Source organism: Acomys minous, assembly GCF_964271855.1.
Source record: "Acomys minous genome assembly, chromosome: 17".
Classification (NCBI taxonomy): Eukaryota; Metazoa; Chordata; class Mammalia; order Rodentia; family Muridae; genus Acomys; species Acomys minous.
The window spans coordinates 38,156,604-38,182,797 of NC_140500.1; the positions used below are offsets into that span (position 1 = coordinate 38,156,604).

A 26,194-nucleotide genomic window follows, 5' to 3' on the forward strand; every position below is an offset into this window, starting at 1 on the left:
ACCGCCCACCCGGATCACCCCACTCAGCCTCCTGTTTCAATGGTACATATTCGCCTGTGAGAAAATAAAATTTTGTCAGCTTGATCAGACTCCTTGACTTGCTGTCCGTTCTTTGCGTCTCTTGTCCCCCATTCTCTCCCGAGGGGTCCGAGGGTCCCAGTTGATTGTCCGGCGGGTCTGGACAAACTTAAAACTATAAAGAAGTCTCAGCATCATTATGTAAACCGCTGGTGGTTTGATCCTAGGGATCAAACCCAGGGCTATGTGCATGCTAGTCAAGCGCTTTACTGGGCTACATCATATTATTTACTATTCTACATAAAAATAATGGCTTTTTAAAAATTTTAGCTGCTCATTTATGATACATAGTTTAGAAGTTTTGGAAAAAATGTGAAAGAGTAGGTGTAGCTTGCATCAAGCTTCCCTTAGCTTTAGTCTGTGGGTACCAGTCAGTAATGGTTAAATGTCTCATACTTTTTCTTTCTTTCTTTCTTTTTTAAAGATTCATTTATTATTTATAATGTATTCTGCCTGTATGTACCCCTGCAGGCCAGAAGAGGGCACCAGATCTCATTATAGATGGTTGTGAGACACCATATTGTTTCTGGGAATTGAACTCAGGACCTTTGGAAGAGCAGGTGGCACTCTTAACCACTGAGCCATCTCTCCAGCCCCCTACTTATGCTTTCTAATACTGGATTTGCACAATCATATCATCCTTAGGTAACATTCACACTTTGTCCTCTTTGGCCTACTCAACTGTGTATGCCTGGCTTAGATGGATAACATAGAAATTGCTGCATCTCATTTTATTTCTAGGAGGTATAATCTTAGCATTTCTTCTAATGAGTCTTTATAATTCTGGGCATAATAAAGAACATCAGAATCTCCTACATTTAAGGTTTAAAATCATTTAATTTTTATTTAGCTACCTGAAATCCTAAGTCCTTGAGTATTCTGTGCAATACTATTCATCTGGAAATATATTTAGGGGCCACAATTCTAAGATATCCTCAATGCAATTTTCAGATGAAGTGTTCTGAGAAGGACTATACTCCAGGAAGTTTAAATTGCATTTCTTATTATTTTTTGATTAGAAACTTCTTTAGATAATATGTATCACTTCTCATATTAATGACTGTAAAACATATTGATGTAATTTTTTTTTACTATTTTGCCTTTGATTTAAACATTCCCATTTGAAAACTTTATACCACCTTACAGGACCGAATTTTATTTCTTGTTCTTTATCACTATGTAATTTGTCCAATGTAGAATGCACATATCTGATATCTTGATGGGTCTCCTAATAACTGTTTCTTGTCGGGAAGAGTTTGCTAAGATTTTAAAACCCATATTTTAAAAGGTTTATTTTTATTTTAAAGTAGTGTTTGTGTGTGTGTGTGTGTGTGTGTGTGTGTGTGTGTGTGTGTGTGTGTGTATTATGGAGGCCAGAAGAGGACATGAGATGAAATTCTTTGGAGCCAGAGTTAGAGGCAGCTGTAAGTCATCCATCATGGGTGCTGGGAATTTTGGTCCTCTGGAAGAACAGCAAATGCTCTTAACCAATGAGTCATCCCTTCAGCCTGAGTTGTTTATAAGCTTGGAAACTCTATATTTTAACTATGCTCCCCAGATCAATCTTTGCTTGGGTAGTAAAATGGATACAATCAAACATGTGAATCATGCTGAAAGTATTTCTCTGCTGAATTTCATTGTGACATTTCTATCTTTGTTTTGATTATCCCACACTATTCCAACTTCCCCACTTACATTTATCTTTTCTATTGCTTTTACGTTTGTATGAGACTCCTTTATGAGTCTTTGTATTGTCAGATTTCTCTATTTATCCAACACATACTTTCTAACACTGCAAATTATATACCTGTAGTGATGAACAAATAGTGATGAATGCACAGGAGGTCTGTCCTCACACAGCTTGAAGACAGTTCAGGAATACAGTAACTGTCAAGTCAACCAAGACAAGAATGAGTTTTTACAGCACAGAGAAATGTAAACAAAGAACTGAAGAAAGTGCATCCTGGTGACGTGTTGGTGTCATGGCAAATTTCTATAATCAACTCGGCTGGATTAGAAAAACACCTGGGGAATTAATGCATCAAGACCTTGGATGTGACTGTGAAGAGTTTAGCAGAGAAAATTGAGGGAGGAAGACCCATTGCTAATGTGAGAGATGTGATCCATGGGATGAAGAGAAAGGGAAATCGGGGAATGCTAGCACAGTGCCTACACTTTCCTTTCTTTGATTCCTGATACTTCTGGTCCACCAAGATGTGAACAAGAAGCCCCATGCCCCTGTCATCACAGATGACCTGGTTTTGCTGCATTGCCTTCCCTGTTAATATAAATCTGAATTTCCTTAAACCATGAGCCAAAATAAATTCTTCAGGTATTTTGTTACATGAATGAGAAAAGCAACCAATGAATATAGGAAATAAGCCTGACTGACATATATGCCTTCTGCTTATTTTCTTAATAATTAGCCATGAGCTAGATTTCTCTTTTAAAAGTCCATTTAACCATGGGGTAGAGAATAGGGAGGGTCCTAGTGGCCAAGCACAGAGGAACAATGAATGGTGGCTGCTGCAGCAGCCTAGGGAAAAAAATGGTGATGGTTGGGCCAGGGCACTGATGATGGAGAGAGAAAGGAGACAGATATTTATTTTGGGGAGTAGAATTGATAAACTTTACTAGTGTATTAGATATTCAGAATGGGAACGAAAAAGAATCATTTCTAGGTTTCTAGCTTGAACCATGGGAGGAGGATTGTGTTCCACTGGGAGAGCCTGGGTTTCTGGGCTGAGGTAGGTGGCCAGAGTGAACTGCTCAGGGGACAGTTCTAAGCTAAAGTTTGAGAGCCAACAGCAGTTAGAGTTTTTTTTTTAACTTTATTTTTAATTATTAATTTATTCATATTACATCTCAGTTGTTAGCCAATCCCTTGTATCCTCCCATTCCTCCCTCCCTCCCGCTTCCCCCCCCCAATCCCCTCCCCTATGTCTGTGACTGAGGGGGACCTCTTCCCCCTGTATATGCTCATAGGGTATCGAGTCTCTTCTTGGTGACCTATTATCCTTCCTCTGAGTGCCACCAGGTCTCTCCATCCAAGGGACATGGTCAAATATGGGGCACCAGAGTTTGTGTGAAAGTCAGATCTCCTTCTGCACTTAACGGTGGAGAATGTCTTGTCCATCAGCTAGTCTGGGTAGGGGTTCGAAGTTTATTGCCTATATTTTCCTTGTCTGGTGCCATTGTTTGAGGAAGACCCCAGGGCCCAGACCCGCCTCCAGTTTTCCAGGACCCTCTGGATCCTTCTATTTCCTCATTCTCCCAAAAGCCAATGGGGGACCCTCTCTCTAGAAAGACAGTGGAAGTGGAGGGAGCAAAGGAGGTGGTGTAGATGAGGCAGCATTTGATGCACTGGTGGAATGATGCAGTGGTACAAAGTGAGAGGGATGGAGGGGCTGGTGATGTGAGAAAGAGGATGTGTGACACAGGGGGCAAAGACTTCAAGATGACGAGGAAAGGGGACAACATATTTGAAGTACACTGTTTTTTTCTGAGTCAGAATACATTCTATTTCCCTCCAAATGTTTTTCTTGATAGTGAGAGCATTCCGCTTCAGTTTTGTTTTTGTAGCCACTCTGTGCATGCTTTGGAAACACTTCTTTTGGAATAAAAATTTAAGATCAAATCAACGTGTGGGAAAGTAGATGTGTATGACAGCAACCGAAAACGTAAAAGATTCAATTGTATTTCTATGTACTGATCATAGAAACAGTCTAGACCACTGGTTCTCAACCTTCCTAATGCTGTGACCCTTTAACATAGTTCCTCATGCTGCGGTGACCTCCAAACATAAAATGATTTTCATTGCTACTTCATAACTAGTTTTGCTACTGTTATGACTTTTAATATAAATATCTGTTTTCAGATAGTCTTTGGGGGATTAAGACCTATAGGCTGGGATCCACTGATCTAGACCTTTCACTCTTCCCTTCTCTCAAGTACACAATCGTTCCCACGGCTAGACTTTAATCCGCTGCCCCCCCCCTCTCTCTCTCTCTGCTCAGGTTACAATACATGAAATTCCTTAACGCCCTGTCTCACACTAAGCTTGTTCAGTAGTCCTCTGAAGGCCCGTGTGCTGAAGCCATGATCACCAGCCTACAGTGTTAATGGGAAATGGAGGAATCTTTAGAAGATGGAGCTGAGTGTAAGGAAGGTGGAAGTTAGATACCAGAGTCTGGACTCGTTTTTTAACCCTTTGTTTCCTGACTACCTACCATGATGTGTAGGTACCCAGGTCTGAAGGCAGGCTGGAATCTCTTTAAAAAACTAAAATAAACACCTCTGTCTCCCTTTTAAACTTGACCACCTCACATATTTGAGTTTTTAAAAGATTTTGGAATAAAAGATTCTGTGTGTGTGTGTGTGTGTGTGTGTGTGTGTGTGTGTGCCTGTGTCTCTGTGTCTCTGTGTGGTTGTATATCTGCCTGTAGAAGTCAAAAAAGGCTTTCAAATTCCCTGGAGCTGAAGTTTCAGGTAGTTGTGAGCTGCTAATGGGATTGCTAAGCATCAAATGCTGGTCTTCTGCAGAAGCAGCAAACTCTTAACTCCCAAGCTATTTCTCCAGCCTCACCTCAGGCATTTTAATACAATAATAATAACTTAATGAACCTAGTGTCTCTGAGCTCATACTTATGATTTCTGCAACCTCACATGTTCTCTCATCATACAATATTTTTCTTAAACTTCTCAGTTCTCTCTAGTATGTTTGGTTTATCTCTTAGAAAGAAAAATAGACCCTGATTCTAGCTACTTAATCGCAACCACTATAGCATTGCTCTCATTGAAAGTATTTATTTCAAGATTAATTTTAGCTTTGTTCACACATACACGCACACGCGTGTATGCACGCACACCCCTATATTGTGGTCTTCAGTTTTTATGGGCATAGATGATTCCTTATGTCATTGATCACTATCTATTCATTGGCCTTAGAGTTTCAGAGCATGCCTATTTCCTTGTTGTCCTTTAGATTTCCAGAAAGGTTTCTTTTCTCTGTCATACGCTTCAAATTTCAAACGAATCTCTCTAGAACCCTTTTGCGTAGCATTTTCACTCAGTGAAGCTTAGTTACTCATAACACTTCAAAGGTGGTTGGGAAAGCCACAGTTCTGATTCTGCTCTTTCCAGTCTGGCATTGGCAAGCTTGAGCAGCATATACTCCATGAGCAGTGGGACATTTGTAATTGCTTAGCAATCTCTTGGTTAAGGGAAACATGCCTTTGACATATGCCAATTCCCATGGTGTAAATAGCCCCACTGGGTTCAATTTCAAGTTATAGAATGACTGATATCACTGAAAATAAACTGGGAAGAAAAGTACAGAGTCAGCTCTTGTGAGCCTGGGTGAGCTCAGTCCAGCTCACTAATACATAACCACTCCAAACCAGTTAGTGTTTTTTGTTTGTTTGTTTTACAGAGATTATGAATAGGAACAAAAGAACCTTTCTCTTTGTTTTCTTTCTTCTTTCTTTCTTCCTTCCTTTCTCCTTCCTTTTTTTCTTTCCTTCTTTCCTTCTTTCTTTTTGGTTTTAGGATTCAAGCCCACTCTTGACACATACATAGCAGTTTGCACAAGTGATCTAGTTTTGAGAAATTATTACTTCTCATCAAACAATTCCCTCACAGACTTACATTCACCCCTCTTGAGTTGCTATACATGACAAGAAGCATGGGATGTTAAATAATTTATACTAATATATCATTTATTTGTTTTCTTTTAAAATTTAAAACTCGAATTCTATGATTCAATTATGTTGTTCCATGTAGGAAGATAGTTGAATTACAAAATATGCTTCAGAGATCAGTAGGAGGGATTGTGTAAGTTAACACACACACACACACACACACACACACACACACACACACACATGCACACACATACAGGATACCTCTGTCTAATAGCGTCTTTTAGCCACCACCTGGATTTCTCATCAGGCAACCTAATTCTGCTATATGAACCCTCTAGGTACCATATGCTGTAATTATATAGAGAGCCAAGTGTTGCTCTAATTAGTTCATTTGGCAAAGGGGGCATAGAAACACCATGATGGATACTTACTAGTAGGATCATAATTAACTATGGCATATCTGTTATTGAAATATGAGGGAGAAACTATACAACAGAAAAATCAGGGCCAAAAACTGTGCGATCTCAGATCTTCAATATTTACATGACATCAATGCATCTAAGCCATCTAACAGATTTTTTTTCTGGAGATGATATAGTCAAAGAAACTGAAATTATGGCCTTGCTTCCACTGAGTAGGCAGAAGACGTGGCATGTCTGGTTTTAATACCAGTCACATCACTTCAGTTCTAATTGCTCTTAATTATATGCCACTTTGGTTTGGATATTTTCATGATCACTTAAACCCATTTGATGATACCAAGCTATTTGATCTGAACAAAGGCACTGCTGAGGTAATTCACGGATTTCATTTACCTCTTCTCCAAGAGGTTTAGCTAGTATGACCCAGCGTTGAAATCAGGCCATTACCGCTCCACCCCTGCAACTCTCTACAATGATAAAGCTCTGGATACAAAGGCTGTCAGTTTATTACTGAAATTTTGAGGTGATTAAGAGTCAAGGCTGCTGTGGCCACTCATACTATTTATATTAAAAGTGCCATCAATTTCCCAGTGTTCTAAAAGGGAGGTAATAAAATGCTTTATTTGTATTAATAATTTTAGCCTTGTGACCAGATTACAGATGCTCTGTGCAGTACAGAGAAACATGTATAATTATTCCATCTTCTAGCAAAAATGGTTACTTCATGGATCTTGGGATATATGAACCATGGCTTCAACTCCCAAATCTAACAGTGGCAAGCTCTACAAGCTTCCATTAGGTATACACACTGTCAGGCCCTGGTGAGAGTTAACTACAGTGCTGGCCTCATAACACGTTTATAAGGATTCAAAAGGATCTCATAAAATATTTAGCAAAGGCCATAGTAAAGATATTTAAAAATGTACTAACCAATTGGGGAGAAAGGTTGAAAATGTTCATTTTTTTAAAATTGAAATTTAAATGATGGCCACAAGACAACCAAGAAATGCATGACTAGAGCCAAAGAAAGATGTTTCTGAAATCCCCAAGGTTCCCATTGTCTAAGATTTATTCATGAATGCAACAGTGACAGAGGGTGATCAAAGTCTCATTTCAGCTTAATGGCCAGAGATTCCCCAGGGCTTCCTGCAGTCAAGCTGACGCACTCTGTTTCTGTCACTATTATTTCACATCCATCCACATTATTTCATAATGTCAATAATCTCTCAGGAAACTCATAGCACCTTCTTATTGAGGATGATTCTATTTCTCCCATCTAAATTCTGTAGGTATTGAGCCTACCCCTACCTTCATTTCTTGTCCATATATGACTTGCTAATGTCTGTCTTCAAATAATGCAGTTGAGTGCCAATATGCGCACACACTCTTTCCCGTTTCCTTCTTTATGAGGATCACTTGCTCGGACAGCAGCTCAAATTCATATTCTGTTGGGAGCCACTATTGGCAGGTTCAGCCTTCCTGGGATGGTGTCTTCTCTGAGTGTTGCCTAAGCACTAATTTGTGAGATGTTTGGACTCTATCATGTTAATTTGTGCTTTGTCGGTGCTTTGTAAATTGCTTTATAGATATACATATTGTAGAAATAACAATATTTTATGAAGCCTAGGAAGCAAGACTCACAATTTCTCTCTTTTCTCTCCCAAGCTAGATATTTTATATACTTAATGAGTATAAATTTAAAAAGAAGCTGCTATGCAACACAGCTGGCGTGACTATGAGTTCCTCACCAGTCACAGGTGCTTACTAGCTTGTCTTTTCTTTGCTGCTATGCAGAATTGGTCAGAGACGTGGGGTGGGGGTGGGGGTGGGGGTGGGGGTGGGGGTGGGGGTGGGGGTGGGGAACCTGGCCAGGTTTCTGTTTGCCTTGCCGCTCTGCCATTCTTTGCCTTCTGTGCCTTCATGTTTAATGCCCCTATCCTTGATCTAATTTCCCCAAGGGGTTCATGTCATTCCAAAAGAAGCTTCCTTGGCAAAAGTCAAGGGCTCTTGCTCTAGAGAGCCAAGGGAAATAATTCAGGCCTCCAACCAAATCTCCTTCTCCTTCACTTTGCATTAGATGGGCCCAATGGAAGTGACAATTTAATCAAAAGTGTAAGCACAGGAAACCCAAATAAAGTCAACATAAAAAAGAGCTCCAGCCAGGGAGAAGGGCATGTAGCTATGCGGATGCTTTACTGTGCTCTGTCAGACACAACAGGCATTGGGAAACTTTCTTTCACAAAGGACTGGACAGTCAGTGGTTTAGGCTCTGGGAGCTGAGCTCCCATTGAATTAGCCAACTTTGTGCTTCTGGCATGAAAACAGCACGCATAGCCAAGCAATGAATTAGTCTAGGTGCCTTTGATAAAGCTTCAGGTGTAGACACTGAAGTTTGACATTGATGCAACTTTTGTGTGTCACAACATGCTTCAATTCTTCAGATTCATGTCACGGGTTTCAGACTACAAAAACACAAGCAGAGGGTGGGATCCAGCCCCTGGACTGTAATTTCTGTCTGGGAAAGAACATTTTATGAAGAAACATCACACATAAGGCTTTTTGGCTGCACAAGAAGGCTGCTTGAAGAAATGAAAGAAGACAATGCAATTGAGGAAACTCCAGTGACAGTGAGTGAGGTGAGAGAGATCGAGGTCAGTGTTCTCAACCTTTCTAATGCTGCAATCCTTTAATAGGATTCCTAGTGTTATATCGACCCCCCAAGCATAAAATTACTTTGTTGTTACTTTATAAGTGTAGTTTTTGTATGGTTACAAATTGTAATGTAACTATCCGATATGATATGCAGGATATCTGATATGTGACCCCAAGGGGGTTGTGATCTTCAGGTGATAACTGCTAATCTAGAGTCTTACAAGTCATGGAATGTGGGGGCCACTGACACAGACTCAGCTAGGAAACACAAAACATCGGCAACATTCTGGGTTCATCTCAGAATCTGTGAAAAATTTAGGATTTAAATCTCCACACAAACAGATGGGTGTGTGTGCTATAGTGCATACATAAACCCATACATGCACAGGAGTTTTTGTGTGTGTTATGTTAGTGGTATATGTTTATCATGTATATGTATATGTATATGTATATGTATATGTATATGTATATGTTCTCTTAATGAACCTAGAGTTGTGGCCAGTAAACCAGAGTAATTCTCCTATACCTGCCCCTAACAGGGAGCAGGTAGCAGGTATATATGTGACCAAATTTAGCTGTGTGTGTGTGTGTGTGTGTGTGTGTGTGTGTGTGTTGGAGATCCAAGCTCAGGCCATTGTATGTCAAACACTTTTAGCAGCTGATCCACCTCCTCAGCCTGTGACTTGGTATACCTGTATTAGTGTTTGTACAGCCAACAGGCACCAGTGTTCAGAGCTTTGCTTGGGAAGTTCTCCTAGGTCTTTAGTGTCAAGATGGAAAAATTTTACCCTTGGGACTGGTGATCTCCTGGTTGGAAGCATGGTAAGACACAGCTGGCACTCCAAGTATAGTGGCCAAATTCAAATGAGAAAAGATAGGATGCCCCTTAAAGGAAGTAGAAAGGGGTATCACAGCATCCTTCTGGACTTTGACTGGTCCTCAGTGAAATGCAAGCTCCGTTTGTCACACTGTGTTTTTTTGTTTTGTTTTGTTTTTCGAGACAGGGTTTCTCTGTGTAGCCTTGGCTGTCTTGGTTTTGCTCTGTAGACTAGGCTGGCCTGGAACTCACAGCAATGTGACTGCCTCTGCCTCCCTTAATGCTGGGATCACGGGTGTGTGCCACTGTGGCCAGCTCATGTTTTTAAACTTTCCTTCTTATATTTAAATATACCAGTGCCACCTTCACCAATCCCCTCCAAAAAGCAGGTGCTTTTGCTTGGCCGTTCGTTTCTTTGTTGTTGTTGCTGTTTTGGTTTGGTTGGTTGTTTTTTTGTTTTGTTTTGTTTTGTTTTTTCCCATTACTTTTCTGACTGTAGTGTCAGAAACCACCAAGGGAAGAAGAACGAATATCTTGGCCTGTGATTTCAGTCCATCGAGGTGGGGAAGGCTTAGCAGATTGTCATATCCGGTGGTTAACAAGAGGGTGGGATACCACACATCTTGGTGGCTCTAGAACCAGAGAGCTCAGTCCAGAAGCAAGGGTAGAATGGAACCTCCCAGCTTCCCTCTTCCCAAGCCTCACAATGGAGAGTCCACAATCTCACAAAACAGCGCCATCTGCTGGTAGCCAAGTGTTTAAACACACGAGCCCTCAGCAGCTGGTTTATTCTTTACATATGAAAGTAGTATCTGCAGCATTCTAGGCACAGTGCAAGGGGTTACCTCCGTGGTCTAACACAAATAACATCGCTCCCTTCAGACCTTGTAGTCTGTGAAGAGAAATAAATATCAGCTCATTCTATGGGCAAACAAAGTTTCTAAGAGAGCAGGGCGACTAGTCTTTGCCCTTTAAATGGCAATAGAAAAACTTTAGTCTCTCTTTTTATGTCATCCACAGAACCCTTATTCCAATGACATTATGTCTATCATATTAAATATTTGTTGTACAGAGGGGGAATGAGAGACATGACAGGCATTTATTAAAATGAATTAATCAGAGGTAAGATGTGGGAAACTTCAGCATTTAGAAAACCCGGGTGAGGACTGGTCCCAAGGAAACCAGCTAATAGGTTTAACAGTTGTAAAGTTAATGTAAGGATTTAAAATGATCAAAGGGGTAGAGGGCTCTCTCTGGCTGGCAAAGACAGCATTCCTATAGGAAACACTGGAAAGGGTGTTTTAAAAAAAAAGCAAGTATTGCTTTTAGACTGAGTTTCCCAAATGAGTTTCATATATATGTTTGAGATCTAACCAATACTCCGCTCCTTGAGTCAAACAGGGGTCAGGCCAGTCTCAGGTGGTCACTATCTTAGTGTGGTCAGTACATTCACCCCTGACCATAATATTACTTGTTGTATTACATTAAGGTAGAAAAGGCTGTGGCGGTAAGTTCATGGAGTCTTCCAAAGGACTACACAGTGAACAAACGTATCATAAGGACCATTTAAAAGAAATCTCTCTCTAGTCTTTCATAACCGCGTAGAGGTGCTTAAGCCCATAAGTGCCTCATCTGTAGCTCCAAGGCAGGCAAGCTGAGGTAATGGGTGAAAGTTCTAGAAGTAGATTTGGAGGAGCAGGGTAAGGTTTATTTCCACAACTGCGCATGCAGAATTAAAGTGATATAGTGCCATCAATGAGCAGGGCTGCAGATTCTAAGAAGTGCTTGCTGTTGCTTTGATGCTGTTTTGCCTCCAAGGCAGGATTTCCATTATTATGGAGATGAACTGCCTCTAATTATTGCAATAACATAATTGTTCCCTAGGGCAGAATCCCTAATAACAGAAGAGTATAGCTCTGCAGCGACAGTGAGAGTTATCCTGAGGGCAGGCTTCTCATTAGGAGCACAGACATAGACACTCTGCCTCCAGAAGAGAAACAGAACACCTCAGGCAATAAGCTTCCCATCCCCACACCAGGACTCAATCGGCCTTCTGGGCAAATACCTGCCATCACATTTGGCATCCTCAGACCTGGCTTTCACACCTTGCATATAGCATGGAGTTTCACAGCCCTGTGCTGGGATTCCCTTCCATGTTTTACATGAATTTCAACTCTCTTAAATGCCTTTGGGAAGACAGGCAAATTGAGGCCATAATCCGATTTCACCTTGGAGGCAGCTGTCAGCGTCTCTAAGAAGACACGTGAACAAGATTTTATTCCTGTTTGGGTTGAGTGTTTTAACAGATTGCTTGCTGTCACTGGGTTATACAGCACAGGGCAGGCAAACATAACTTATGTGTATCATTCTAAGAAGATATGGTGAAAACTCTGAATGCTTAGTGTGGTTTTACTGTCTTCAAAACTGGTCCACAGTGTCTTAGCGTGTTCTGTGCAAAATGATGGTAGGGCACTGAATCGGATATATCTCTTGAGTAATTTCTTCAAACCTCTTCTTTCTTTTCCTTCTTTCATTCCTTCCTTCCTTCCTTCCTTCTTTCCTTTTTCTTTCCCTTTTTTCTCCTCCTCCTCTTCCTTCTCCTCCTTCTTCTTTTTAGGAGGATGACTCATTTTATTACTCTTAACTTGACCCTATCTTTCCCACTGTAGGTTCCAACTCTGCAGATATACCACACCTTGCCCCTGGGAGTGAAGGGGTAAACCACAAAGTTCCAGGAAAGGCAAGGTGACATATCTCTTAAACAAGGACATAAGAAGGGCTGAGTAACTGTACAAAGCACATGTGAAGTGAGCAATTCCCCTTTGGCAGTGGCTAAATACTGTCTCTGGTTTCTTGGGCTCAGTCGTAGTCCGAAGTTAGAAAACCAGTGATGCTGTGAGGTCACTAGGATTTATTCATCAAGTACAGGGTCTCCCCAAGGAAACACTCCTGGGATACTGAGTAGAAGGTGTAACCATAAATCGCTCATACCAGGGCCCGTACTCAGGAGGGCCACCTTGCTCCGGCTTTGCTGTGGTAGCAGCGTGTTCTACCACTGGGAAAGTTACATCTGCCACATAAACTGCAGGTGTGCAGGAGTCATTTTCTTCTCCCGACTAGTCAAAGTGCTGAGCAAAGGAGCATTTCCATTCTCAGCATCCAGAGGGCCACCAGCTCTAGGGGCCTCCATGCTGCTGCTCAACCCCAAGCCACTTGCTCGTTCTTGCATCTTTCCACTGCTTTGGCTTGTGTCTGTTAGGTTCTCCTGGTTGTTACTTTATCTCTTTTAGTTTCCTTCTTGCCATCCTTGGCAGCTTTCTTCTTTATCTTGTGTGGAAATGGCAGTTCCTAAGGGCTCCTTCCTTTGAACCCCAGAGCGATCTGACCTCAACAGCACTGCTGATGACCTCCTCCAGGTCATCCTATCTATTGGTGATGGGCAGTTCTCTGTGCCCATCCCTCAGCTTAGACTGGTGTTTCCAACTTTCTACTAGGAAATAGCTGCAGAGCATTCACTAGGCAGGGGTTTAGATGAAAGTGTGACAGAGTGGAATAACTATATAGAAAGGCCCAGTGCAGATACAGCAGCCCATCAAAATGATACAGGAAGGAATGAGAGTAGGTGAGACAGATACAAGGAGGACTCACCTGTGCTAACCTGGAGACAAAGGAAAGGGGCCACGAATTATGGATTGGAGGAGTCTGCATGAGCTGAAAACAGATTTTCCCCTATAATCTCAAAAGGAACACAACACATCTGAGGCCTTTGCTTTAGCCTAGTAAGGCCCATTTTAAAATTTTGATGCTTTCAATAGTCATATGCTAAATTTGTGATGCTTAAATCAAGCACATATTCTGAACACACACACACACACACACACACACACACACACACACACAGAGAGAGAGAGAGAGAGAGAGAGAGAGAGAGAGAGAGAGAGAGATTAACCATTCTTTCTTTACATCAAATTTCTTTTTTTAAAGATTTATTTATTTATTTTTATATCTTAATGTTTTGCCGACATGCATATATAAACTTTATTTGTGACCCTAGTGCCTATGGGGTCCAGAAGAAAGCACCAGGTCCCCTGGGCCTGGAATTATGGGTGGTTATGAAATACCGTGTGGGTGCTGGCACCTGAATCTGGGTTGGATACCCAGGGAGCAAGTGCTTCTAACTGCTGTGTCATCTCTCTAGGTCCCAAATGTACTAAAGTAGTCACTGTTGTGGCAAATGACATTATCACTCAACAGCTGTTGAAGCAGGAATCCTTGGGGTCATGTGTTGTTTTTCTTCTTGCTCTCTGAATCTTTCTGCCTAGGATATCTCTAAGGGCCTCAACTTCTATCCCACACATCTGTCTCCTCACCTTACTCTAAGGACAGTGATACCCTTCAGCCACTCACAATTTCCACCCCAGACTGCCGCCTACACTTAGATTCCCTGAATTTCCAGTTCTGTTTCACTCTGTTTCTTGCTGCTGGCTGCAGATGAAGCAATCTTTCCATAGCACGTGCACAGCTGTGGATCACTCCACATAAAACCCTTCAATTCCATCTGGGGTGTTGAGGTCCAAATCTAAGCTCCTCAGACATAAAGCGCGAAGTATCCACAATCAACTGCTAGCCTACATTTTTCAATGTTTCTTCTCAATAATTCACCTTTATAACATATCCCTCAGCATTACTGAAAAACTCATGTAATCTTGCTCAACGGATCCTGGCAGAAGACTGTGAGCATCTTGAGGACTGGGTTTATGTATTTTTTCCCTTCTATTCTCAGTGCCAAGCAGTAGGCCTAGCATATGCCAAATGCTCAAGGAGGGTCTTGTTCACTGAATGAGAATGGAGTTGGGTAGTTTAAGGTAGAGCATCTATGCTGCTGTCCAGAACCAGGCCAGTGATATTTAGGTTATAGTTCTGAGACATTTTTCTGAACTATTCACTGGCTTATCTATACCTAGTTATTATTTATTAACTTGATGTTAATAGATAACATCATGTCTATGAGAAGGGGTTGTGGAAGTCTCAAATGTGACTATGAGGAAAAAGTCTTTATTTACACAATGTTAACTAGAGTACCATTTCATTCATTTTTATTCCCACCTTCAGTAGAAAGTAAACTATTTTCTCTAAGTGAATTTTTCAACATCTGTCTATACTTACCCTTTAAACACTGGGATAATGTTTTAAAGTAACTATTTATAGGAAGCAGTTTTTCAAGATTACCTATGTACTTTCCTGCTTTACTAATCTAAGTTCACTAGAGACAATTTTTCCTTTTTAAAGAGGTCACTGAACAATAATAATGGCCATCCTTCTCTGGGTTGATGGATAAAGAATGCCTTTTCCTCACAAATGCTGCCATTATTTCAGGGTGATATACCTTCAAGAAGACATTCAAAGAAATGACCAATATGATGCAAGGAAGGGGGTGACAAACAATATCCCAATAAGAACATCAGAAAGAAATGGGATATTTGAGCTTGCAGAAGATCTAGAAGAGGCAATGAAAACATATTTCCAGTAAGTACATAAAGAGACAGGGAAGAACAATAAAGAGGAATTAAATTTGTTAGCTTGGCTTCATAAAGTAGAACCAAAAATGAGTGGATGCTGCTGGGAATATAATTTTTCATCTACTTAGGGTCTGTCATTATGAGTTCCAGGGAAATGATGAAAAGCTAAGACTTGTGTGGACCCTTGTCCTGGATGAGGGATGGGATCTGTAGAGATTGTAGTAGGAGGCGTTTAGCAATGGTGCCTGCCCACTCTGAATTCTCAGTTTTTATAATAGCACATAGATTTATTTCATAAACTCAGTCTATGTCACTGCATCACTCAGTGTAAGTCAGCGGTTCTCAGCCCATGGGTCGCAAGCCCTTTGACAAAACTTCACTTCAAAAATACTTATATTATGATTCATAACAGTACCAAAATTACAGTTATTGAAGTAGCAATGAAAATAATTTTATGGTTGGGGGTCAGCACAATGTGAGGAAATGAATTAAAGGGTCTCAATGTTAGGAAGGTTGAGAAGCACTGGGCTAAGTGGTTGGAGGGGCATTTCGCCATATGCCTTCAAAGACCCACAACCACTCAATTAGCACACAGCGTAATCAAGATACTCCTGGACCAAGGAAGGCTTAGCTGATACCTAGAAAATCTGTTCTGGAATATCTGTGATCACTTGAGAAAAAGGGCAAACTTGGGGCTACTGGTGACCCTTATACTACCAGCAGAAAACAGTTTTCTAGAGAATGAGACCAAGGCAGGCAAGGCAGAGTTCTGATGGTATCTCCTTAGCCATGTTGAGGAGCCTGTCTAATTTACAATGATAAGGGTCCATCCCAACTGATACAATGGTTATCATTGTACTTAGAATTCTAGGAGTTAGGTTATTAATGATTCTGCTACTTATGCACAGTCTTGTTTTTGTTACAGCATAAAGCCAATCTTATTTGCCTCAAGGGCCTTCTGTTTAAAAACTAAAAGTAAACAAAGTAATCAACTTTATTCAGTTAGAAAGCTTAATTGCTCAATTCATCGAAATGATTGGCCTCGCTTCCATGGTGACTAGGCTTCCCTCCTGAGGACTGAAATAGTGGGGCTGTTCTAAACATCTGATATCGCTAACACTAATAGCTTGGTAAGAATATAAGACAATAAGAAACTTTACATAAACATATGGATGTGTGGACTGCCCTACAGCGAAGTTAAACAATTGCTTTACTTTTTCGACTTTCATTTAGATGTTTGGGTTCATCTAAATGAAAACAACGTTAATATGTTTTAAATTTGCAAGCAAATAGAAATAGAAACTATAAGTTTATGACTATATATTAAAACCAACAACGTGCTGATGCTCAACTAGGATTTCCAGGCTGTGTACACTGAACTACCATGGCCTCTAACATCTGACTTTAAGATAAAGGGTCATGCATTTTCTCCATGTTCCTCCTTATGCTTTTGTAGCAAACTCATTTATAGACAATTAAGCAGCTGAAATGGAAATTATGTAGAAATTGATAAGCATTGTCTGACCAAGTCTTTCAGAAACATAGAACTTAGGCAGAACATTAAATAGTATGCTAGATGATGTTTTGTCTCAGTGTAGTTAGAGCAGGGCTTTGTAATTAAGGGATTAATAATTTGTATTCAAAGGTTAAAGATTCACTATTTGACTGTGAAGAGTCTAGTCTCAACAGAGAATTAAGGCTAATAAGGCAGTATGTTAGAAATTATTACTCAATACTAATTACCCTTTGTAGTAGTCACTATGTCAATCTTCTCCTAAAATATGGATCATAATTTTTTCATTAGCAAATAACACGTATGATTGATTTTGCTCATTTGTCCACTTAATTATCTTTCATCTCTATCAGGAAAAAAAAGAAAAATAGCACTTATTTTTGTCGATGAGGAGACAATAGTGAGGTCTCTTTGATTCCCAGTTCTTTTATTGTATGAAGTGTTCAACAGTGCGTTTGTCTTACTTGGAGGTTAAAAGCCAGTGGCTCATGTAGTGAACTCGCTCTATAGATTCATGGTGCCCATTGTCGTTACATCAGCATGTTAGAAAGAATTGGTCTGTTGTCTAAGAATCAGAACTTCAAACCAAATCTAAGTGTCTCTTTTCTCCTGAGAAATAAAATGGTCTAACACTGACCTGCTTCTTCATGTGGCTGCGGGGCAGGCATGTCCTACCTTTCCCCTTTACATTCCACTTGGCTAAGGCTGAGTGCATCCACATGACCAAGTCCATTCTACCCGAAAACAGGCAAGAGTATGGTAGAGCCATGAGAGCACAGCACCCACATGGAGATTAAGTGCTAATATTGCTGCTGTGGGACCAGCCTGGTGACACTGGAGGTGGAGGTGATAAGTAGCAGAAACGAAGCAACAGCAGGGAGTATCTTCAGCTTAAACATACTTTCTGTGTCAGAGGAATGTGGAAGCATGCTTGGTGTCTATTGGCGAAACCAACACAACTTGAATAGAAAAAAGTATAGTAAGTAAAGTGGTGGGAATAATTAATCAAATTCATTTGTCCTATAGAAACCGGCACAATAATATACCATCTTCTAAGAGAAAATTAAATCAGTTATGTGGAAATGGTTATGCTTTAGCAGTACTAAGCTACCATTAATACAGTAAAAAATATTAGGATGTCATGTATAAATAGGTGTGCATTGTTGGGTTGTTTCTTTTTTTTCTAGGTAGATAGCATGATTATATTTTTCTTTAGGGTGGTACTTGGCCTGTTTTGGCTAACATAGTATCAGTGAACCGAAAGCCGCTTCATTTCCAGCCTAAAAGACTAAAAGGTCATGTGTTTGACACGTTTTATTATGCACTGGCACAGCTTCAGAGAGACCTGGTCTTCTGATGTGGTATTTGTAGGAGAGCAGAGCTACCAACAGACCCCTGCTGGTGTGCTGTGTGAACGGGAAATTGCTTTTTCCATTTTAGATCACCATGGCATACTTTACTCTCTAGGTTGGTCCTCAATAATTTCTCAGACTTCATTCATTCAGTTTTTGATGGGTCTTTAAATTCATATCATTTTTATAAAGCACTTTATTTATGTAGATTTTTTTTCTCTCACTGTGTGTATATGAGCATGTGTATATGCTGTGTATGTGTGTATGCTCTGTGTGTGTGTGTGTGTGTGTGTGTGTGTGTGTGTGTGTGTGTGTGTCTGTAGGTATGGAGGACACAAAAGGGTATCAGATCCCTGAAGCTAGCGTTAAGGCGGCTGTGAGCTACTGGACATGCATGCTGGGAGTGGAACCGTGGCTCTGCAAGGGCTTTCTTAGCCCCTACACCATCCTCTTAATGTTATGTTCTTAAATCATCTTAAAATTTAAATCTTAAAAACACAGCCTTATTCTAAGCAGTGCATGTGGTGCATACTAATTATAATTCAATTTATAATTAAATCTGTAGATATTCAATATAATTTCACACACCACATTTTGAGAAACACTAAGGTGGAATGGAACGTTCCTTGTGTTTCAGTAAGAAATCCTGCTCTCTAGTACTGTTGTTTTGTTAAGTGAACATGACATGCCAGTGACAGTACCTTCTGAATGTTTGTCTTAATGCCCATACACCAGCAGTCCTTTCATGCTTGGTAAGAGAAGCTTCTGTAGTGTTTTTAAATTGTCTGTATTATCAGCAGGCCCTGCTAGTGCTCAATTAAGACACTGACACTTATTATATTTTAAGATATCCTTAGCTAACCTGAGGCAGGGCGGATATCAATCCTCTAAACTACTTTCCATAGTGGGACATACGTGGGATCCCTGCCTCAATCCCATGCCATCTATTTCTAATAACTTCTATCAAGTTACCTCCCATCCATATACTTGTTAATGTTCTTTATCTGGGCTGGATTCTCCATCCACGCCACTGGCCATGTGCTTCTCCTCCAGCTAACCCATGGCGGCCTTCCTCTCCTTTCTTCAGGTCTCTCTCTCTTTTTTACTTGTGATCTCTTTTTCTTCCAGAATTTCTCTCTCTTTTAGCCCCACCTTTCTCCTTTGCCCTGCCCAGGTGGTGGGATGGTTTTTTTTTAAATTAAACAAAAGGTGGGTAACATAGACAGCAAACAGTAATTAGCATAAAATACATCGGATTATCCCCCAACACTTCTGTTTGCCACAGGGGGTGGTTTCTGTTGGGGCTCAAACTGATGCAAGTGCTGAGAACAAGTCACTGCTGGATGCTCGGGTCTCAGTGAGTTTACAGCATCCCTTCCAAAGTTCAGAAAGCATAAAGGAAGAGGGAGCAGAAAGACTCATAAGGAATAGTTTACAAGGCTGTCTTCTGGGTAAGGCACAGTTGCTGCACTCTTTAGTTGCCAGCGCTTGTACTTGCTTGCACAAAACATGCCCAGCACACGTGGGCCTGTTGACATTATATTATCAAAAGTGGTGGGTGCCACTCCTTTGGGGCTTATAGGGTATGAATGGTTCCTGGTGGAGGCAGAGAAATTTTCTTCAGTGGTGTAGTCACTGATTGTTGTCTGTGTTCTTAGAGGGAACCCCAGGTGAACTCACTGAGTCACCGAAAAGCAAAATTCAAAACATGACATTAGAAGAGGGATTATGTGGGGAGTGAAAAGAAACCCGGGTCAGAAGAAGAGGACAGGAGTGGGTAAGTGGGTGAATATGATTAAATTAATTACACACATGCACAAAATATCATACTAAAATCAATTATGCATAATTAATATGTCCTAATAAAAATTTTAGAAACTGATTTCAATGTCCAGATTTGCTTTAAAATTTGAATGCCATTCCAGTATTCAGTGGACTATGCTGCCTCCTCAATATATCAGGAATCAGAAAGGAATGTTATGAAGTTAATATGTGTGTGGATATATGTCACTTAGAAACCATATCAAGTTTGTTTATAAAAATAATTTAAAAAGACAACATCATTGGCACAGTGATCTAATTTGTATATGCAAATGTGAAGGTGTGCAGGTGTAAAAGGGTAGATACACACATTTTTAAACGCTTCCTTATTGGATCTATGAATACTTGCCCTTTAACATCAATTAAAATCATTATGTATACAGCTGGTAAATCCTGTCTTATGGGTGACAAACACAGGTTTATGCATAATTACCCTTTTCCAACAGATTGAATACATTACAGAAAGTGGTAGAAGACATTTTATGGGGGTGACAGCCAAGACAAGGTCTTGGAGATATATGCTACTTAGTACTATCTGATGTCAAACTCCAAGTAACCTATACAAATTCACATCCTTTAAACAATATGCTTTCTGAATGTAATTCATGTTTAATAGGAAGCAGACGCAAGTAATTCAGATATTAGAACCAATCTGGTATCTTAAAGAGATACAAATGAGCCGGGTGTGGTGGCGCACGCCTTTAATCCCAGCACTTGGGAGGCAGAGGCAGGCGGATCGCTGTGAGTTCGAGGCCAGTCTGGTCTACAAAGTAAGTCCAGGGCAGCCAAGGCTACACAGAGAGACCCTGTCTCAAAAAAACAAAAAAACAAAAAAAAAACAAAACAAACAAACAAACAAACAAACAAAGAGATACAAATGAAATAATGAACACCCATGCAGAGCCACTGGCTATAAGCAACCTATATCACACCAGGAAACATAACAGATATTGTCAAATGTCTCAAGAGTGTCGTGGTATGGAACTAGACTGATTTGACTAAGCCAAGGAATTATAATGGGTAGATGCACAGAGACAAAATTTTAGGCTTAAAGTATATTTCCAGCTGCTCACCTGCAAGCAGCTTTTTGAGACCTTATAGGGTTCATGCAATCTCTCTCTGCTTGGAGGGCTTTCTAGAACCCCAATATTAAGGAGGAGTGTGGAGGTCAGTGTTACCCCGGTCTTATATAGTTTCCAGCTTTGACTACTTGCTCAGTTATAACAAAAAGACAATTTGTTACAGGTTAATCAAATATGTAAAACTATTTCAACACAGTACCTTTCATTTTCTCTTAATATTTCTCTTCCCTTTCTCCAGGTGTAGACAGGTCTTGGGGATGCTTTTGGCTTACACTCAATGACAACTTCACCTCCCACCTTGACAAGTGTCACTCTTTTCAAGAGTGTTCTTGAAAAATCTGGACTTTCAGCTAGAAAAAATATAGAAAAATAACATTATTATGGAAGGAAGAAACAATTTAGCCTTTTTCTTTCTGTGATATTTATTTACCTACTTACTATAGATCACCAGAGACGGGAAGCTAAATTTTTGCTGATGGAAAGCACACAGCACTGCATGTTTGAATGGGTTATTAAAATTTAATCCATGATATATATATTATAAAGTACAACTGCTATATGGATATAACTTGATGGATTTTGTATCTACTACCACGAAGATCAAGATATCAAACATTCTTACCCTCCCTGTGGAAGATTTTTCTTAAAAAATTTATTCCACCTTCAAATGGACAAACATTTAAAAATTTAAGAGAAGCAATAGGGAAAGAAACAAAACAAAACAAAGAACACATTTGGGAACTTTCTTGATTATATAAGCTAAAGTGGCCCTTTTCTCTGACAATTACCGGTTCTGTTACACAACGTGGCATTCTCGCTCCTTCCTTCCCTCTTTCCTTTGCTCACCACCTCCTCTCTCTATGTATTCACCAACAAATCCTTCCATTATTGCCTTCTGTGAGTTTATTCTTTTTATTTTATTTAATTATTTTATTTAATTTTTAAAATTTAATTAATTTGTTCAGATTACATCTCAATTATTATCACATCTCTTGTATCCTCCTATTCCTCCCTCCCTCCCACTTTCACCCTGTTCCCCTGCCCTATGTCTGTGACCTAGGGGGACCTACTCCCCCACTAAATGGTCATAGGCCATCAAGTCTCGTCTTGGTGGCCTGCTTATTCTTTCTCTGAGTGTCACCTAGCCTCCCCACCAAGGGGAAGTGGTCAAATATGGGGCACCAGAGTTCATGTCTGAGTCAGTCTCCGCTCTCCACTCAACTGTGGAGAACATCTTGTCCATTGGATAGATCTGAGAAGGGGTTCTATGTTTACAGCAAGTATTGTCCTTGGTTGGTGCAGTAGTTTGAGCAGAACTCTTGGGCCCATGAACAAATGGATGTGAGTTTATTCTTAAAAATCAAGGGCTCTATTCACTTCTCATCGCCAATACCCAACACAGTGCTTGTCCTATTAGAAGACCTCACCTTCATTTGGTGCAGAAATTTGGAAAACCATGTTACACGCTCATTAGTATTGCTCTAAGGACTCCACTCATATTGACACATTACACTGTGCTGATATATTAATAATATCAAATAATTACTGCATCTATGAAACAGAACATACCATCTTCAGTCTTATACAAACAAACAAAGAAAACAAACAAGCCTTTCTGAAAGATCTCTGTTTTCTTCTGAGTTTATTTTGTTACTGTGGGAGGAAGAATTCTTGAATGACCAGGTGGATTCATTTTCCTTTGTAATTTGTAACTTATTTAAAATTCTGACTCCTTGCAATTTAATGTCATGGAAATGAAGCTTTCAAATCATAGTGAGGCAACATATATATATGGGTGAGATACATACCTGCTTATTTTTAAAACAATTTTTTTATTTGTATATGTATGTGTGTTTTGCCTAGAGTATGTATATGCACCACATGCATTCAGTGTCCACAGAGGCCAGAAGAACATGTCAGAGCCCCTGGAACAGGAATTACAGATGGTTATGAATTCCATAGGGTGCTGGGAACCAAATCCAAATGTTCTGCAAGAGCAGCAACCACTCTTAAGTGCTGAGCTACCTCTGCAACCTATAGGCACATTTCCAAATATTCTTAAAGAATAGCTAGTGAATATTCTTAAAATCAAGGACTGAATTGAACCTGGGGCTTCATGCATGCTAGGCAATGCTCTACCACAGTGCTGTGTCTGTAGATCTCTTGTAATGATTTTTATTTTGACATAAGGTCTTATTAAGTCACCCTGACTGGCTTTGCAGTGACTCTAGACCAGGCATACATTGAACGTGTAACCCTTTTGTCTTAGTCTCTTCCAAAGTGGGAGAGATAGGCCTGCATAATAAGGCCTAGCTATAACCAGTGATATTTAAAATTCCAATCAAGCTTTAGTGGAAATGAGTTGACTCTTATTAAGGGCTTCTGTGGTAAAAGTAATTTTCACAACTGCCTAGCAACAAATAACATTGAGAAGATTACTCCGCAAGGGGGCGCTATAACGTTTACACGGGGATGGTTTCACTGTGAAACTAAAATTAAATGACTCACCAGGCTACTGACATCTCAATGTGTGCATTTGGATTCATAATAATCTGCAATGCAAACAGTAACTTGATACTGATAAATGCAGTGGACAGTGTGCAAGTATAACTATTTATAATGAAAACATTGTATATTGTAATATTGTGCTAAGAATAACATAGTACCAGTATGGTCTACAAAGTTACATCATAAAAAAAAAAATAGAGATAATGGAACAGATGGTTAGGGCAGAGCTACTAAACACTTAGGTTAAGATACTAACAAAAATCTTAGTAAATATTAAGCATGATTAAACTGTTATGCTATAATCAATATATAAATCAAAATATATAAGTCAAAATATATAAATCAAAATATATAAAGAATATATTTTTTTTCTTTCATTCTCTCTCCTCATATGTGTGTGTGTGTGTGTGTGTGTGTGTATGTGTGTGTATAAATATAACTAGGAGGAAGAAAGAAAATGTTTACATTGCTAAGGTATATAGTTAAGTTTAAATTGCAGAGAAGTTGAACTGCACACACGAGTGGAGAATATGGCAGAACTTGCATCAGTGGACTATGAGTGAATAAGACTGCCTGGAATCATCTTCACCCACTGGATAGCTGTATTGGTCTGCATTAGTGGGCTGTTGTTCTAGCTGCATCAAAAGTAAATTCATGAACATTCTGAGAACAGTGGTTTTCAGCCTTCCTAATGCTGAAACTTTCCTCATGTTATAGTGACCGTCAACCATAAAATGATTCCTTTTTTCTTTTTTCTTTTTCTTTTTATTAATTTATTCTTGTTATATCTCAATGGTTATCCCATCCCTTGTATCCTCCCATTCTTCCCTCCCTCCCATTTTCTCCTTACTCCCCTTCCCTATGACTGTGACTGAGGGGGATTTCCTCCCCCTCTATATGCTTATATGGGATCAAGTCTCTTCTTGGTAACCTGCTATCCTTCCTCTGCGTGCCACCAGGTCTCCCCCTCCGTGGGACGTGGTCAAATATGAGGCACCAGAGAACATGTGAAAGTCATATCCCACTCTCCAATCAACTGTGGAGAATGTCCTGTCCATTGGCTAGATCTGGGTAGGGGTTTGAAGTTTATGGCCTGTATTGTCCTTGGGACTCTAGATGAGAGAAGCATGGGAGAAGAGCAAAGTAGAAGGATCCAGAGGGTCCTAGAAACCTACAAGAAGAACATTATGATAGGCAGAGTTGGGCCCAGGGGTCCCGCTCATAAAACGATTTCATTGCTACTTCATGACTATAATTTTGATACTGTTATAAATAGTAATGTAAATAGTTAATATGTGATCCCCTGTGAGAGGCTCTTTTAACCCTTGCAGAGGTCGTGACCCATGGGTTCAAAACTGCTAATGTAAAGCCTTTATGCTATAGCGATATCTTCTTGTACTTAGCAACCCAACATCAGCTACGTTGTGTCACAGGAAAATGTTTTTGGCAGAACAGACTCCTTCTCAAATTAGGTAAACATTCGAACTGACACACACACAAAAAAACACAAAAATAAAATCAAGTCTTCTAGATGATTGTTTAAAGGGAAAATTTAAAATAATGTTACAAACCTTTCTCATAAAAAAAAATCCCTTCTTACAACTCTATCTTTCCACACACACACATTTGTCACTCTAGGCAGATATTTTCATCTGTTCAGGAGGAATTCTGCCTCTGCATTCAAAATGAGTTTATATAAATCAAACTGTGCACCACACATGGGTGTATTTGTCAAAAAAAAAAAACCTATATATCGCGTTTACAGATTTGAAGTTGCACAGTATCAGAAAGCAGAAAACATGCCTAGTTTAAGAGGTATTTGTATATTCCAGTTACAGACATATTACCTTTTGGATAGTTTAGAGATAAGACTGACTTGAACATCTTTCACTCATAAAAATGAAATTATACATAAAATATTTTTCCGTTGTCTATTCCATTTGTTTCCGGTGTTATCTAACCCTGCAAATGTATCAGTTGTCACCTTAAGCCGTAGCGATTTCTAGGGCACAACTATCAAAGCTCCATCACATTTTGAATACCAGATAGGCTTCTTAACATTCTGCTGTTTGGTGACAACCTGTGCCACTTGAGAGTCAGTTTAGCTCATGGAGGGGTGATTTTTTTTCCTAATGATACCCTATATTTACTCAGATTCACCCAAGCATTGGCCTAACACAAGCTTGGAGGAAAGGGAAATAGGTCCTTCTGCCCCCATTTAGCACTCACAAAGGTGAGTGTCATTACTAGATGCTAGTGGTGGGGCCACAGGAGGGCAGCATTAAAACATACTCTTTGCTCATACTAAACACTTAGTGCCCAGGGAGGTAAAATTTCGGTCGTCAGAAAAGTGCTGGAGTGACAAAACCATCAGTGAAATCACCCAATTAAGCCTGGGAGCTGCTGACAGATTCTTGCAGGTGCTCATTTGCTGAGCCCAGTAGACCTGGAGGCTAGAGCTTCTCATGTGAGCTTCTAGATGGCAGCAATCCCTCAGGCCTGGGATGCATCCTGCAGCGGCCCTCTTCCACGTGGGAGGTGCAACTTTTAACTACTTACCAACGGTCTGCATTCTAGTAAACATATAGTAACTATGAAAAACTGTGGGAATCCATCTACGCAATTCACAACTATTTATATTTAATTAATTAAATGACTCTTGGTCACAAATCAAGGATATCTAAAGTGGCCAACAGACCCCCTTGAAAACACAAGTTCTCTCTGTGTCTGAGTTAGTGTCATTCTCAAGAGCGATAATAAAATGATAATCCCTTAACTAGCTAGGCAG

General features: G+C 40.0%; 1 protein-coding gene across 10 annotated transcripts in view; it reads right to left on the bottom strand.

Moving 5' to 3' along the window:
* The window catches only part of LOC311588645 (contactin-4), a 980,815-nt gene that overhangs the window by 133,426 nt on the left and 821,195 nt on the right, over positions 1-26,194 (bottom strand). For all 10 annotated transcript variants that reach the window (XM_084766525.1, XM_084766531.1, XM_084766522.1 and 7 more), the window contains one exon: positions 21,098-21,248. In XM_084766525.1, coding sequence (XP_084622651.1) covers positions 21,098-21,248 — 151 coding nt within the window. The remainder of the gene's footprint in view (positions 1-21,097; positions 21,249-26,194) is intronic.